At 45.3% G+C, this 15907-nt stretch overlaps 1 protein-coding gene across 1 annotated transcript; it reads left to right on the plus strand.

The window, feature by feature from the left end:
- On the plus strand, nucleotides 10059-13815 carry LOC102181202 (BOLA class I histocompatibility antigen, alpha chain BL3-7). The gene is made up of 8 exons (XM_018038833.1): nucleotides 10059-10240; nucleotides 10554-10823; nucleotides 11018-11293; nucleotides 12191-12466; nucleotides 12585-12698; nucleotides 13123-13155; nucleotides 13295-13342; nucleotides 13506-13815. Exons 1-8 carry the CDS (start codon nucleotides 10168-10170, stop codon nucleotides 13508-13510), a joined length of 1095 nt encoding a protein of 364 aa, XP_017894322.1. The 5' UTR covers nucleotides 10059-10167; the 3' UTR covers nucleotides 13511-13815.

The raw sequence follows: 15907 nt of genomic DNA on the forward strand, positions 1-15907 counted from the left end.
TCCTTCTGGAACACCAATGATTCAGATTTTGTTTCTTTTGGTGGTGCTGTTGCACACACGTTTGTGATTAGCATATTTTCTTGGAGAAATAACCCCTTTATCATTATGTAATAGCCTTGTTTATCCCTTGTAACATAGCCTGTTCTGAAGTCTACTTTATTTAATATTAACATAGCTACTCCAGCTTTATTTTGATTAGAGTTTGCTAGATGGTACACTTTTTTCAATTCTTTTACTTTTAAAGATCTATATTATTATATTTAGTATCTAACAATAATATAGATATTTAGAGATCTATATTACTATATTTAACTTTCTATTTGGAGATAGAACATAGTTTTGTCTTTCTTATAAACCATTTTGACAATCTCGTTTAGTAGGTGTGTCTAGACTATACATATTTAATGTAATTATTAACATTGTTGAACTTGGGTCCACTATTCTATTATTTCTTTTGTACCCTATTTTTTTTACACTTCTATTTCATTTTTCTTGCCTTCTCTTCACTTATTTCTAATACTTTTAAATATTCCAATTACCTGTTAGCTTTTGACTATATCTCTTCATAGTATTTTTCGGTGTTGGTCTCTGGGTTACAATATACAGACCTTAGAGTTAAAAAGCTAAGCAGAGTTAAAAGTTTGCAATTTCAAATAAAATGTTGAAGAAGCTTTACAACCTAAAAGAAGCCTTACAACCATATAGATCACTTTCCCTATAATTGTCTTGTGTATTATATCTACATAATCTCTCTAATGATGTTACAATTTTTGCTTCCAACTGTCCTACATATCTTAAAGAACTTGTGAGGTATGAAATAAGCTACTGTATTTATCCAAATGTTTACCATTTCTGTTGCCCTTTCTTCTGTTCTCTTGTTATTCCTGAAGTTCCGAATGTCCCTGTGGAATTTCACATCAGCCTGAAGAACTTCCATTAGCAGTTCTTTTAGGGCAGGTTTACTGGTGATAACATTTTCTCAGTTTTCTTTCATCTGAAAATATTTATATTTTGCTTTCATTTCTGAAGGATATTTTACTGCTGTAGAACCCTGGATTGACAGGACTTTTCACAGCACTTTCCAGATGTTTCTCCCACTGTCTGTTGACCTCTATGGCTTCTAACAGGAAATGTGCCAGCATCTGAATCATCCTTCCCCTCATTGTGATGTTATTTTTTTCTGATTGCTTTCAAGAATTTTTTCTTCATCTTTGCTTTACAGCAGTTTGATGATGGTGTATTTGGGGTGGTTTTTCTTTAAGTTATTCTTTTTGGCATTTGCTGAGCTTCTTGAATCTGTAAATCTGTGTCTTTTGCCATACATACTTGAGAAGTGTTCAGCTAACTTTATCTCTGTTTTTTCCTTTACCAATTTCTTTTCCTGGTACTCTAATGACATGAATGTTAGACCTTTTGATATTTCATATGCTACTGAGTTTCTGCTTTTTAGAAAAAAATTCTGTTAATAAGATATAAAATTTTTATTGCACCTTCTTCAAGTTCATTGACTTGTTTTTTTCCTGTCATCTGCATTCTGCTGTTAAGGCCATGCAGTGAAATTTTTATGTCAGATATTCTATTAATTCAGTGACCAGATATGGGAGGTGGTAGAGAAAGAATGAGGTGTCTAAAATCACGCCTAGGTTTTAGCTTGGGTAATGGGGTAGTTGTTGGTAGCTCTTACCAAGGAAAAAGAACAATGAGGAAAATAATGCAATTGGAGATGTGAATTTATGGTGACACAATAGACTTCTGTGGCTCCCTAGATACTGCATTTCTGGGTAGAGGTCAGGGTTAGTGATAAAGTTGGTGTGGCTTAAATCAGGGATTTTCAAATTATCGATTGCAATAGCTTATATCATGGCATCAATTTTATGGGTTATAACCAGCATTTTAAAAATGGACTGCAGTTTTAAAAGTCAGTAAATGATATTGAACAAAACTCGTGTTTTAGCATGTGTGTGCATACGCATGTGCATGTGTTAATTTGCTAGACTGGGATGTGAATGCGTTTCTAACTGTGATGTTTCCAAAAATGTTTGAAAACCATTAGTTTAAATCATAACAAGGTTTACAAGGCAGCATATGAATTAAAGACCTATGGTTGAACCTAATGGTTTCTAATAATCTAAGTCTGTCATGTCATATCTGTAATTACAGAAAAATACCAAAAACATAAGTACAATTTCCCAGCAAAATATGGAGCTGACACTGTGTGATTATCATCCAGGTGGAAAATAGAGCCTCTACCAGTGCTCAGGCCAGAAGCCCCTGTGTCTCTCCCCACACACTGCCACCTCCCTGCACACGTGCCCACTAAGGACCCTCCCTCACACCTCTCCTCTCTGGTTCCTCTCCTCCACTCCTATGGCCTCCATCCCATAATGTCACTGTTTCCTCCTTCTCCAGGAGCCTCCCCATATTTCTAGGGGTCTCCTCCTCTTCCTCCTTCCCCCTCCCCTCCTTCTCCTCCTCGCCCCCCAACTCTTACACCCCATCCCAGGGATAGAGGTTCCAGAGTTCATTCCCTGGAGGAAGAGTCTAACCTTGTCAGTGGCCAGAGGAAGTCACAAGAACTTGGGGTTCAAGGTCTCATCCCTTGATAACTAGAACACCCTGTATGTTTGTGAGCTCCACCCTGGACCTGGAAACCAGATTTTACAGCCTTGATATCTGATCCTCTCTGAGGCCAAAGTCTTTGGTTGTTTAGTAGAGAGAGAAACATCCATGTCAGCGTGTATTGTGGATAACAACTCACACTTTGAACTTGACACTGGATGGACACCAGCTTGTGCGCACAGCACTGACCCACTGCTGGGAGCCTAAGGAGAGCCTGGGCAGGTCTCTGGTAAGGAGGTCAAAGGGGAGCTCAGGTGTCCAGTCATCAACCCTGTGGCCACACGGAGGCACGACCACTCTTTCCTCTCCAGTTCTACACAGGAAATGCAGAGGATGCATTGTGGTCTGAGTCAGACAGAGATGGCTGCCCTGGTCCAGTGAAGGCGTGAAGGTGCTTTCTGAGCAGCTCTGGGGTCAGGCTCAGGGTTTAGGCAGGGATTGGAGGAGAGGAGACCCTGGAGCCCTCTCTGTGTCTCAGGTTTCCATCTTTTCTCTGTCTCCTCTCTGCAGCTCACTGATGAAAGACCCTGGAAATCTCAGAGTCAGTAATTGATTCTTCATTCCCTGTTTGTTTCTGGTTGATATTAAAATGTGTTTTAATTTTAGTATAGTTTGCAATTTACAAAAAAGTAGCAAAGTTAGTAGAGAGTTACTATATATCCCACACTCAGTGTCTCTATGGAAACATCTGATACCACTATCATACATTTATCACAGCTAATGACTAATATTGATACAGTGTTACTGAACTCCAGAATTTATTTGAATGAACTTCTAGTTTTCCTTTAACCTGATCCAGGATCCCATCAAAGACACATATTAAGTCTGGGAATCGTGTCTCCTTCAGGCTCCTCTGGCTGAGACAGTCACACCGACTTCTCTTGTTCTTGATGACTTTGATGTTTCGGGGAGTACTGCTCAGAGACATAGTAGAACATCTTTCGATCTGACTGGGGCACAGGGTTTTGGGGAAGAGGACCACAGAGATGAGTGACAGTCTCCAGTCACCAAGGGTATACACTGTCCACTCGAATATCACTAATAAGTTCACCTCATCACCTAGTTAAGGTAGCATTTCCCAGGTTTCTCCTTGTGAACTTCTATTTTTACTTCCCCACTTTCCACACTATAGTCTTTAGAAGGAAGTCACCATACACAGCCCACACTTAAGGGGTGCTCTTCTATCAGCAAGTTTTTCAGGGGGGTGTGCAAAAATAAGTTTTCAAATGAGTTGAACAAGTACTAGATTGATGAACAGAGTGGATGGAGAGCCTCTGAGTAGCTTCATAAGAAACTGCTGACTCGTTTCTAGTGGCTGGCTGCTTCCTATTCCTGCCCCAGTGAGCAAGGGTTTCTGCAGCACCACATCCTGGTCAACACTTGGCATCACCTGTTCTTAGATTCTAGATATTCTAATGGGTGTGATGATACATTACTGTCATTTTTAAACTTACATTTCCTAAAAACATAAGATGTTTAGCATCTTTTCATATGCATTTCCATTGTTGTCTTTCTGAAGAGGTACCTGTTCGGACTTTATTTTTAAAAGGTTACTGGTTATTTTTTGTTGTGATTAAGAGTTCTGTGTGCATTTTAAAACAAGTCCTTTATCAGATATGTGAATTTACAATAATTTCACCCAAGCTATGGACTGAACTCTTTTACTGATATAACAATATTCATTAATGAACAGATAGATTTTTCTGGGAAGAAAGACTGAGAAATTTCTAACTGCAATCATTTCTGAGGAGAGGATGTGAGTGAATGGGGAATGAAGGGAAGAACATGAATTCTTTATTTTTGTACATTCTTAAGTATCTTTTCAATTCTCTTGTGTGCTGGTAAATAATGTTTTCAAAAATTACAGGGGATCAGGTGATGGACAGGGAGGCCTGGCTGCAATTCATGGGGTTGCAAAGAGTCAGACACCACTGAACGACTACTGAACTGAAAAATCCCTTTCATTTGTAAACACTGGACAGATCACCTTCATCTCATACATTAGGATGTACATTCTGATCCTCTAGCTGGGCTGGAACTCACCACATGGCTGTGTTATTTTCTTGTTGGACATAAGTCATCTCACAGAAGACCAACATCAGACAAGGACATCTGAGTGTGTGACGCAGAGAGAGAAAACAAGACCATGACATCACTCTAAGCACAGACCAAAGAAGTGGCCCTGTGCCCCTCACAATGTACCAAACCTCTCCTGGTGCTAATACTAGTCACCGCTGCTTCTTTCTAATCACATCTGTATCCTCACTTTAGTCTGCCCTCCCTACAGGGACGACTCACTGAGATGGCCAGTCATAGAAATGCCCCCACTTCCTAACAACACCCAATCAAAGTGAGCCAGTCTTGCGTGTGAAAGTGAAAGGCACTCAGTCAAGTCCAACTCTTAGCGACCCCAGGGACTACATAGTCCATGGAATTCTCCAGGCCAGAATACTGGTTTGGGTAGCCTTTTCCTTCTCCAGGGGATCTTCCTAATCCAGGGATCAAACCCAGGTCTCCCATATTGCAGGTGTATTCTTTACCAGCTGAGCCACAAGGGAAGTCCAAGAATGGAATGGGTAGCCTATCACTTCTCCAACGGATCTTCCCAACCCAGGAATTGAACAGGGTTCTCCTGCATTGCAGGCGGATTCTTTACCAGCTGAGCTATCAGGGAAGCAGTCTTGCATAGATGCCTCTCAAAATCACCCAGCCAAAGTCCACATCCTGTATGTCAGCGGTCCTCAGCATTGTTAGCACCAGGAATTGATTGCATTAAGACAATTTTTCCATGGACCAGGGGAGGGAGGGAATAGTTTCAGGATGATTCAAGCACATTACATTTATTTCTAATCTAATGTTGGCACTGACAGGAGATACCGGCCCAAGCCCAGAGATTGGGGACCCCCTGCTGTATATGTTCTAACACATCACAAGAGATGCCATGGTCCCTGATGCTGTGTGATCTCCCTTGCTGTATCCAGTATAAATCCAACTTGATTGCCCACAGATTTGCTCCTGGTGGTCTTTGACTGAAGAACATTGAGACATGTTCCCTGTTTGCCAAAATTTCTATGTGTCGTTCCATCGGAATAGGGGCATATGTTTGTATTTTATGAGTGTCTGCTTGACATAGGGAAGATTTATGTGTTTTGATGGCTTTTCATCTATGGGTCATAAAATGCTTCATTCCACAAGAGTAAAAAGTTCATGTATATTTTTGTCTAGGAGAGAGGGGTCCAAGGGTGAAGGGAAACAGAACTGATGGAATTTGGAGAGAAAGTATAGCAGGAGTAGTAAGTAAAAAGTTATAAGGTGATGGATTCTAATGTTGCATCTTATGCTTCATAACTTTACAAGTATGTACAAGTCCTACGAAGTATTGATATCTGTTGTGTGCAGTTGATAACTTCTGTGTGTCCTTATGTTTACCAGTTTAAGGAAAACACCAAGAGATCAAGGATTATACCCATTTCTCACTATTGGACAACTAGCAGTGATGGGCAGTTTTGAACACTTATGACCTTAAGGTGATAAACCATGGTTTGGCTAATGTCTGAACACTCTATCTGTTAAAATACACATTAAAGAAACTTTCAGAGCATGCTGTATTTTAAAGCTATGTCTAAAACCTGCATAGACAAATCCACAGACTTCAGTATTAAGATTATTTTAGTATGCATCAGCCTATGAGTCACACAGGATCTTTTAGGGAAAAGAGATGGGAGATTAATTAAAAACATTCTAGATATGCATTGACCAATATGCTAGCTAGTAGCCACATATTGCTATTCAAATTAAAATAAGTAAAAGTGCTCAGCACAACAGACACTTTAAGGTGCTAAATAGCCTCATGTAGCTACTGGCTACTGAGTGGACAGCACAAACATAGAACAATTCTTTCACCACAGGATGTTCTGTTGGAATGGACTGCTCTTCATGGTTTGTGGGCCTCGAGTCATGTGCACTAGACCACGTCAGTTGAAAGGGCCAATATTATTTTTCTTAGACACTACGTCAGATTTCTGTCTGGGATATGAATACATATTAAGCTGGTGTGTAACAAAATCAAACTAGGTTATGAGTGGGTCTGGTGCCTCAGGTACAAACTGTTCCCAGTTCCAAAGGGGAAACACCTGTCCCCCCACCTCCCTTCCCAGACTGAGGACACTCTCTGGCATCACTTTCTAGGGGGTGAGTTCTCTCCTAGAGGAACCCAGGCACAGGGCCCTCAGTTAAGTTTGGGGAGGCAGGTAGTGAGCTCAGAAAAAAGGATTTTCTAAAATGAAGAGGAGGCAAAGGCAGGGATCAGATAGGAGATGCCCTGGTTCATTCAGAACAGCAGTTCTCAGAGTGTGGTCTGTGGAACCCTTGATGTCACTGAGACCCTTTCATGAGATCCCTGAGGTGAAAGCTACTTTTATAGCATCACTCAGATATTATTTGACTTCTCACTATGTTGACATTTGCTTTGATGTATAACAGCAGTAACAGAGACTATGGTACCAAGCTGCACTAGTAATTATTTTCGTCAAAACTTTCTTGCAGAAAAAGAAAAATAATAATCAGGTTTGCCTTAAAACATCCAGAATGACACATTAAAAATTCTGTCCTTAATAAACCAAAATTTTAAAAATATATGAAAAAGAATATATATACACATGTATAAGTGAATCACTTTGCTGTACAGCAGAAATTAACATTATAAATCAAATATCCTTCAATAAAACTTTAAAAAATAAAATAAATTAAAATGTTTGTTTCGTAATCATCATTCTTAAATACACATTTTAAAAGTATCTTCTGTGATGACATGGAAAGTACACATCGAGCACTTCTACTACATTTCAAAGTCCTGTGGCCCAAGGAAAAACTGTGCGATCTGAACTACCCTCTTTTTCATGGAAAACAACTGTTCTTGAAAGAATGAATGAGCAGAGAGATCTGTATAATTTAGTGAAACAATGTATTACTTTGTAAAAATCTTGTATTAGTACAAGAGATGTTCAATGAGTAAAACAGACTTATGGATTTTAATGTAACAGAATAGAAAATAGTCAATTTCAGGTTTGTTTCAGGTTTGAGAAACTACAATTTGTATAGTTTTACTTTTGTATCCAAGATGAACATACACAATTATCTGAAAAGATTATTACAAAATACTACTCCTATATATGTGAAGGCTTTTTCACTTTCACAGACTACAATCAAAATAACAGATTGAATGCAGAGGCAAACCTGAAAATCCAGTGGTCTTCTAGTGAAAGAGACAGGAAAGATACTTGGAAAAAATGTAAAAAGCTCTATACTTCTCATTGCTGCTGCTGCTGCTGCTGCTGCTGCTGCTGCTGCTGCTGCTGCTGCTGCTGCTGCTGCTAAGTCGCTTCAGTTGTGTCCAACTCTGTGCGACCCCATAGACGGCAGCCCACCAGGCTCCCCCGTCACTTGGATTATCCAGGCAAGAACACTGGAGTGGGTTGCCATTTCCTTCTCCAATGCAGGAAAGTGAAAAGTGAAAGTGAAGTCGCTCAGCTGACTCTTAGCGACTTCATGGACTGCAGCCTACGGGCTCCTCCGTCCATGGGATTTTCCAGGCAAGAATACTGGAGTGGGGTGCCATTTCCTTCTCCATACTTCTCACTACCCTGTTTATTTTGGGAAATAGTTATTCATATTAAATGCATGGGTTATTAATATTATTCTAAATAAGTAAAAAAAAATCTTTAGTGTATTATTCATAGTATGGAAAATATGCATTGAAGTGGTCACATAATACTATCCTTGGGGTCCTCATTAATTTGTAAGATTGTGTAGATATTTTAATCAAAATGGCAAACAGCCCCAGAGCTAGGACTCAGGGAGACAGTGGAACAAAGAGTTCTCAGTGCAGGAGGGGAGTTCAGTTCAATTATTCAGTCGTGTTGGACTCTTTGTAACCCCATGGACTGCAGGACGCCAGGCCTCCCTGTCCATCACTATCTGCTGGAGTTTGCTCGGACTTATGTCCATCAAGTCAGTGATGTCATCCAACCATCTTAACCTCTGTCATCCCCTTCTCCTCCTGCCTTCAATCTTGTCCAACGTCAGGGTCTTCTCCAATGAGTTAGTTTGTCCCATCAGGTAGCCAAAGTATTGGAGCTTCAGCTTCAGCATCAGTCCTTCCAATGAATATGCAGGACTGATTTCCTTTCTGATGTCCTGGTTGAATCTCCTTGCAGTTCAAGGGACTTTCAAGACTCTTCTCCAACACCACAGTTCAAAAGCATCAATTCTTCGGCACCCAGCTTTCTTTATAGTCCAACTCTCATATCCATACATGACTACTGGAAAAACCATAGCCTTGAATAGACAGACCTTTGTTGAAAACGTAATGTCTCTGATTTTTAATATGCTGTCTAGGTTGGTCATAAGCTTTCTTCCAAGCAGCAAATATCTTTTACTTTCATGGCTGCACTCACCATCTGCAGTGGTTTTAGAGCCCCCAAAATAAAGTCTGCCACTGTTTCCATTGTTTCCCCATTTATTTGCCATGAAGTGATGGAATGAATTGCCATGATCTTAGTTTTCTGAATGTTGAGTTTTAAGCCAACTTTTCACCCTCCTCTTTCACTTTCATCAAGAGGCTCTTTAGTTCTTCTTCACTTTCTGCCATAAGGGTGGTTATCGCCTGCATATCTGAGGTTATTGATATTTCTCCTTACAATCTTGATTTCAGCTTGTGCTTTATCCAGCCCAGCATTTTGCATGAGGTACTCTGCATGTAAGTTACATAAGCAGGGTGACAATATACAGCATGACATCAATTCAATTCAGTTCAGTTGCTCAGTCGTGTCTGACAGCTTGACATACTCATTCCCAATTTGGAACCAGTCTGTTGTTCCATGTCCTGTTATAACTGTAGCTTCTTGACCTGCATACAGATTTCTCAGAAGGCAGGTCAGGTGGTCTGGTATTCCCATCTCTTGAAGATTTTTCCACTTTCTTTCTTTCTTTTTTTTTTTTTTTTTTTTTTTGATCCACACAGTCAAAGGCTTTGGAAGTCAATAAAGCAGAAGTAGATGTTTTCTCTCTTGCTTTTTCCATGATCCACCTGGATGTCTGGCTCCTCTGACTTTTCTAAATTCAGCTTGAACATCGGAAAGTTCAGGGTTCATGTTCTGTTGAAGCCTGGTTTGGAGAATTTTGAGCATTACTTTGCTAACATGTGAGATGAGTGCAATTATTCAGTAATTTGAACATTCTACCCAGCAGGATGGGAGGGATTAGGGCAAAGTCCCAGGTTCCTGGAGGGCGAGCAGTTCAGGATTTCAGGGTCAAGGGTGCTATCTGGGGCTGGGACGCTCGATGTTGGGGATTCCCCGTCTCCTCGAGTTTCACTTTCTCTCTCATAACCTGTGTTTAGCCCTACTGCCTGGACACTCGTGATGCGGCGCCAGTTCTCACTGCCACTGGGTGCCCGGTTTCTAGAAAAACCAATCAGCTTCTCCGCGGATCCCCGTTATAAAGTTTCCACCGACCCGCCCGGACTCTGCTTCTCCCCAGAGCCAGAGGATGCGAGTCATGGGGCCGCGAACCCTCCTGTTGCTGCTCTCGGGGGCCCTGGTCCTGACCGAGACCCGGGCAGGTGAGTGCGGGGTCGGGAGGGAACGGCCTCTGCGAGGAGGGGCGAGGGGACCGCCCGGGACTCTGGGGGGCAGGACCCCGGACACGGAGCGACCCCGACGCCCCTGCCCAGACCTGCCCCTCTCCCCGGTCCCGCCTGTCCCTCCCTTGCTTCCCGACCCCTCTTCTCTTCCCCCTCGGAAGTTCGGGCCGGTCTTCGACCTCTTCCATCTCGCTGGCCCTAAGCCCCCTCCTCCCTCCTGGGTCTATCACCTCAGACCCGGGACCCGCGCCGGGACGAGGTCGGGCCGGGTCTCACCCCTCCCCGCCCCCAGGCTCCCACTCGCTGAGGTATGTCCACACCGCCGTGTCCCGGCCCGGCCTCGGGGAGCCCCGCTTCATCTCCGTCGGCTACGTGGACGACACGCAGTTCGTGCGGTTCGACAGCGACGCCCCGGATCCGAGGGAGGAACCTCGGGCGCGGTGGGTGGAGCAGGAGGGGCCGGACTATTGGGATCGAAACACGAGAATCTGCAAGGACACCGCACAGAATTTCCGAGTGGGCCTGAACAACCTGCGCGGCTACTACAACCAGAGCGAGGCCGGTGAGCGACGCGGGCCCGGGGCCGGGTCTCGCCCCCATCCCCAGGGACCGGCGGGGTCGCCCGAGTCTGCGGGTCCGAGGGTCACCCGGACACTGCGGGACCCGCCCGACCCCCGACCCGGGAGGAGACGGAGGGACTTGACCCGGTTTCGTTTCAGTTTGGGTTTAATCACCGCGGTGGTCGGGGCGGGTCAGGGTCTCACACCTGGCAGTGGATGTACGGCTGCGACGTGGGGCCGGACGGGCGTCTCCTCCGCGGGTACAGTCAGTACGGCTACGACGGCAGAGATTACATCGCCCTGAACGAGGACCTGCGCTCCTGGACCGCGGCGGACACGGCGGCTCAGGTCACCCAGCGCAAGTGGGAGGCGGCGGGTGATGCGGAGGCACAGAGGAACTACCTGGAGGGCGAGTGCGTGGAGTGGCTCCGCAGATACCTGGAGACCGGGAAGGACACGCTGCAGCGCGCAGGTACGAGGGGCGCGGGGCCGCCCTGATCTCCCCTCCGGCTGGAGCCGGCTTCCCACGAGGAGAAGAAAGTGGTGTCCGTGTGGGAACAGCGCCCCGGGGTCTTGTCAGGAGAGAGAGGAATTCGCCCAGGTTTTCATATTCCGTACAAGACAGTCACCAGTGGCCCCACTTCTCTGAAGGACAATCAAGGAGTCCAGTGTCTTTGAGGAAAACGCAGGAAACACACCATCCCTGAAATAGCTGGTCAGCGGTGCCCTTTGACCCTGGCCACCATCTTGTGATCCATGACTTTCTCTCTCAAGGCCTGTTCTCACCCTGAGAGCATCTTAGGAGGCCTGACTCCAGCTTTTCTGAGTCATTCAGCTTCCACCAGAGTCAGGACCTTTAGTCTGTATTCTCCCCCTCACGCTTTTAGCGCGCCTATCCTAGTCTCTCATTCTAGAAATTTCCGAGGACTAATATAGATCATCCCTGATCTCCGAGATGAGGCTGTTATCTAGCTCTTGTGCTGTTTTTTTCAAAACCATGGTCCTGAATGTTCTGTAGCTCAGAGGGTAAAAAAGTTCATAATACATCTGGGGATCTGATTACAGCCTGATGACTATAGTTAATAATAATCCTGTATTATATACTTTAAAATTGATCTTCATCATTCTCATCACCCCTGTCAAACAGACACACACATAAGGCAAGTTGATGAATACATTAATTACCTTCACAGTGTACATCTATATGAAAGCAACATGTAGTACACTCTAAATGTGTACAGATTTGTTAAGTATACCTCGGTAAAGCTGGGTAAAACTCACTGTTCTGTCCTTTCTCAGGATGGCCACATGACACTGCTTCACTGACCCATGGAGGTAACACAAACTGAATTTTCTGATTCTTCCTCAGACCCTCCAAAGGCACATGTGACCCATCACCCCATCTCTGAGCGTGAGGTCACCCTGAGGTGCTGGGCCCTGGGCTTTTACCCTGAGGAGATCTCACTGACCTGGCAGCGCAATGGGGAGGACCAGACCCAGGACATGGAGCTCGTGGAGACCAGGCCTTCAGGGGACGGGACCTTCCAGAAGTGGGCGGCCCTGGTGGTTCCTTCTGGAGAAGAGCAGAGATACACGTGCCGTATGCAGCACGAGGGGCTTCAGGAGCCCCTCACCCTGAGATGGGGTAAGGAGGGGGATGGGGCTGGAGTGTCCTCTCAGATAACGCAGGAGCCCTTCAGGACTCAGTTCAGCAAGGTCACGGCTCAAGCCTGAGATCAGGGCCTCTTCCCTTGACTCCACAGAACCTCCTCAGACCTCCTTCCTCACCATGGGCATCATTATTGGCCTGGTTCTCCTCATGGTGGCTGTGGTGACTGTGGTGACTGGAGCTGTGATCTGGAGGAAGAAGCGCTCAGGTAGGGAAGGGAGGGAGGGACCTAAGTTTTCTTGTCTCAGTGGGGTTTCAAGCCCAGGTAGAAGTTTACCTGCCTGGTTACTGGAAAGTACCCTCCACACACATGTGGAGACTGGAGCTGATGCTAACATTTTCTTTTCTAAAGCATGTGTGAAAATGAAATACAAATTTTTCACCTTCCCAATTCCAGTTGGGGACCAGGTTTCCAGCACTTGAAGGTCAGAGGGAGGTCCTTGCTGAGGACAGACGTCCAGGAGGGCAGGTGGCCCTGTCTTTACACGTCTCCCTTCTCTGTGTTCCTGATCCTAGCATGAGTTAAGATCACAGTTCCAGAAGGTTCTCTGGGGTCCAGGACTAGGGGTTGCTCTAGGAGCTCATGACTCAGCCTTCTCCCTGGCCTCTCACATGGTATTTTCTTATCACAGGTGAAAAAAGAGGGACCTATACACAGGCTTCAAGTAAGTACAGAGGGCGTGACTCCTGAGACCCTTGTGAGGGTACAGACAGGAGGCCATTGGGGACTAACCCTCCTCAAAGTTCCTTCTCCAGTTTCTCATCTGTGGGTTCTGACCATGTCCTGGTCTTGTTCTCCCGCAGACAATGACAGTGCCCAGGGCTCTGATGTGTCTCTCACAGTTCCTCAAGGTGAGACCCAGGAGGGTCTAGATTGGAAGGGGGATTGGGGCAGAGGGGACACACTGGGTGGTGGGGATCTTTGAGTGGGACATGTGAGCGTGTGGGGGGCTGTGGAGAATATGAGTGCTTACATGACCGACCTGAACTGGTTCCTGATTCTGTTTTCTCACAGTGTGAGACGCTGCCTTGTGGGGACTGAGTGATGCTGTATCCCGCTATGTGATGTCAGATCCCCGGACCCCTCTTTCTGCAGCTGCATCTGAATGTGTCTGTGCTCCTAGTAGCATAACGTGAGGAGCTGGGGAGATTGGTCACCCCTGCCCACCACACCCCCTCCCGCCCTGACCTATGTTCTCCTTCCTGATACACTGTCCTGTTCCAGCAGAGTGGGGGCTGGGCTGTCTCCATCCCTGTCTTCGCTTCATGTGCACTGAGTAATGATGTCTTATTCCCTTATTGAAAATAAAATCTGTATATATGAATTTGTTTTTTTCTAATTGGTGCCATGAAGGCGGATCAGATAATAAAGGTGAGGATTCCTAAAGTTTGAAAGAGGAAATAAATGGAAACATTGAGAACCTTCCAGCTCCATCCACATTTGCTGTGCTGAGTCAGCTGCAGGAAGGAAAGGCCGAGGCTGTGAGGAGCTGAGTGTGGACAGGGCTGTGCCCAGAATCGGTGCCTGGTGGGCATGCATGCACTGTCCATGCACCGCCCATGGTCACTCCTGGGCTGGGTCCTCGTCTCCATTCCTTTGTCCTTGCCCCTTCAGTAAATCCTTGTCCCACCAAGAACCCGTGATCAAGGGATTCAGAAGTCACCTGGGCCTTGTTGTATCTCCAGGACCATGGGCAGGGTGCGTTTCTTAAATGGGTAAGCTAGGATCAGGCCTTGGTCCAATCCTTAGCTCCTGTCATTTTTGAATGTGTTCATATTTTGCTTATTTAGTTATTGCTATTATTGTTGGTGTAATAACTGTTCTTTTTCACGTGTAGAGTCATGGTCTCATTTGTCTCTGGATGACTCCATCTCTGACAGCAGCAGGGGTCACTTTGTCTGTCATTGTCCCCACAAGTGCAAGGGGTCCATGCACACAGGATCTCAGCAGTGTCAACAGAGGAATTTCAGAGTCATCCAGCTCTTGCCCTCCTAGAGATTTTGCTGGATTCTTTCCAACTTTTCTCCATCTTTTTAAAGAAATCACATGCTGGAACTTGCATAGTTTCATATCTTGACTTAATTCTTGATGGACTTCTCTCTTCTCTGCAGTCTGGCCCCTCTTCTGCCCTCACATCATCATCTCAAATCATGGATTTAGAAAGCAGAGTCTAATAAAAACACAGCAGGTTGAATATAGGAGCCAGAAGCGAATGATCTTCCTTTCTGAAGAGATAAAGAGCCTTGTGTGTGGTGTGCAGGCTGATTGGTGGTGGAGGGAAGGGAGATCAGCCTTTGTGAGTAAACTACAAGCAGCATGGAGGTCAGTGCGAATGGATGTTGTACAGTAACTGCCACGAGACAGCATGTGGCCTGAGGTCACATCAATAAAGACACTCTCTCTGGAATAGGGAAGCACTTTACTGATCATTCAACTGATATTTGTTGTGTGACGGAGACATGACACACTCTTTTTGCATCTAGGAGAGCTCAGCGAACTGACAACAGACAAACCCTGTCCACCATGTGCGGTGTGTTCTAGGGGGAAGGGGCAGAGCATGACTATGAGCCTAGTGAGTGAGGAGTGTTTCCCGTACAGGTTGGTAAGTGCCCTGAGGAAGGTGACCCAGAGTATGAGTGTGTGGGGACAGGGCAGGTGGCTGTGTTACTAGGCGGGAAAGAGGCCTCACTGAAAAGGTGACTTTTAAGTAAAGATGTCAAGAACATGAAGGAATGCCCACAAGGAGGTCTAGGGGAGGTCCTGTCCAGGCAGAGGAGCCTCCAGGGCACATGCACGCGAGCAGGAGAGTGTCTGTGTTCAAGGGAGAGCCAGGAGGCAGCTGGGGCTGAAGGAAAAGGAACTGGGCTGAGAGCCCTTGTCCAGCCAGATCCTGTGGGCCTCCAGGAGGTTAGAGGGGGTTGATTTTATCTCAACAGGATATGAAGTTATAGAATGATTTGAACAGAGGAGGACCTGGTGTGCCTGCTCTCTGGAAGTGTCAGCCAGGCTGCTGTGCAGAGTCAGGAGGTGAAGGACGAGGGAGGCACAGAGGAGCCTGAGGGAAACAGCGCAGGGTCCAGGCTGGGGAGGCTGCTTCTTGTCTGGGGTGTGGGCGGGGAAGATAGTGGTGAGTGAGTGGATTCTTGATCTGTTCTGAAAATGCATTTTACAGCATTTCCTAGAGGATTAAATCTGAGTTATGAGAAAGAGTAAAGGAGGACCTCAAAATATGAGATTTGTAAGTAAGCATGTGGGGCACCTACTGTGGAAATGAGGGGACTCTGGAAGGATCATATTTGAGGAGGCATCACCATCAGCATTTGGTTTAGGAAAGTGGCAACTGAGTTGTGTTTACTAGTCTGGGGTTTAGGTGACTTGACTGGAGAAATAGATGGAAGAGGTGACACCATGTAAAT

This window comes from Capra hircus, chromosome 23, assembly GCF_001704415.2.
Source record: "Capra hircus breed San Clemente chromosome 23, ASM170441v1, whole genome shotgun sequence".
In the NCBI taxonomy this organism is placed as follows: Eukaryota; Metazoa; Chordata; class Mammalia; order Artiodactyla; family Bovidae; genus Capra; species Capra hircus.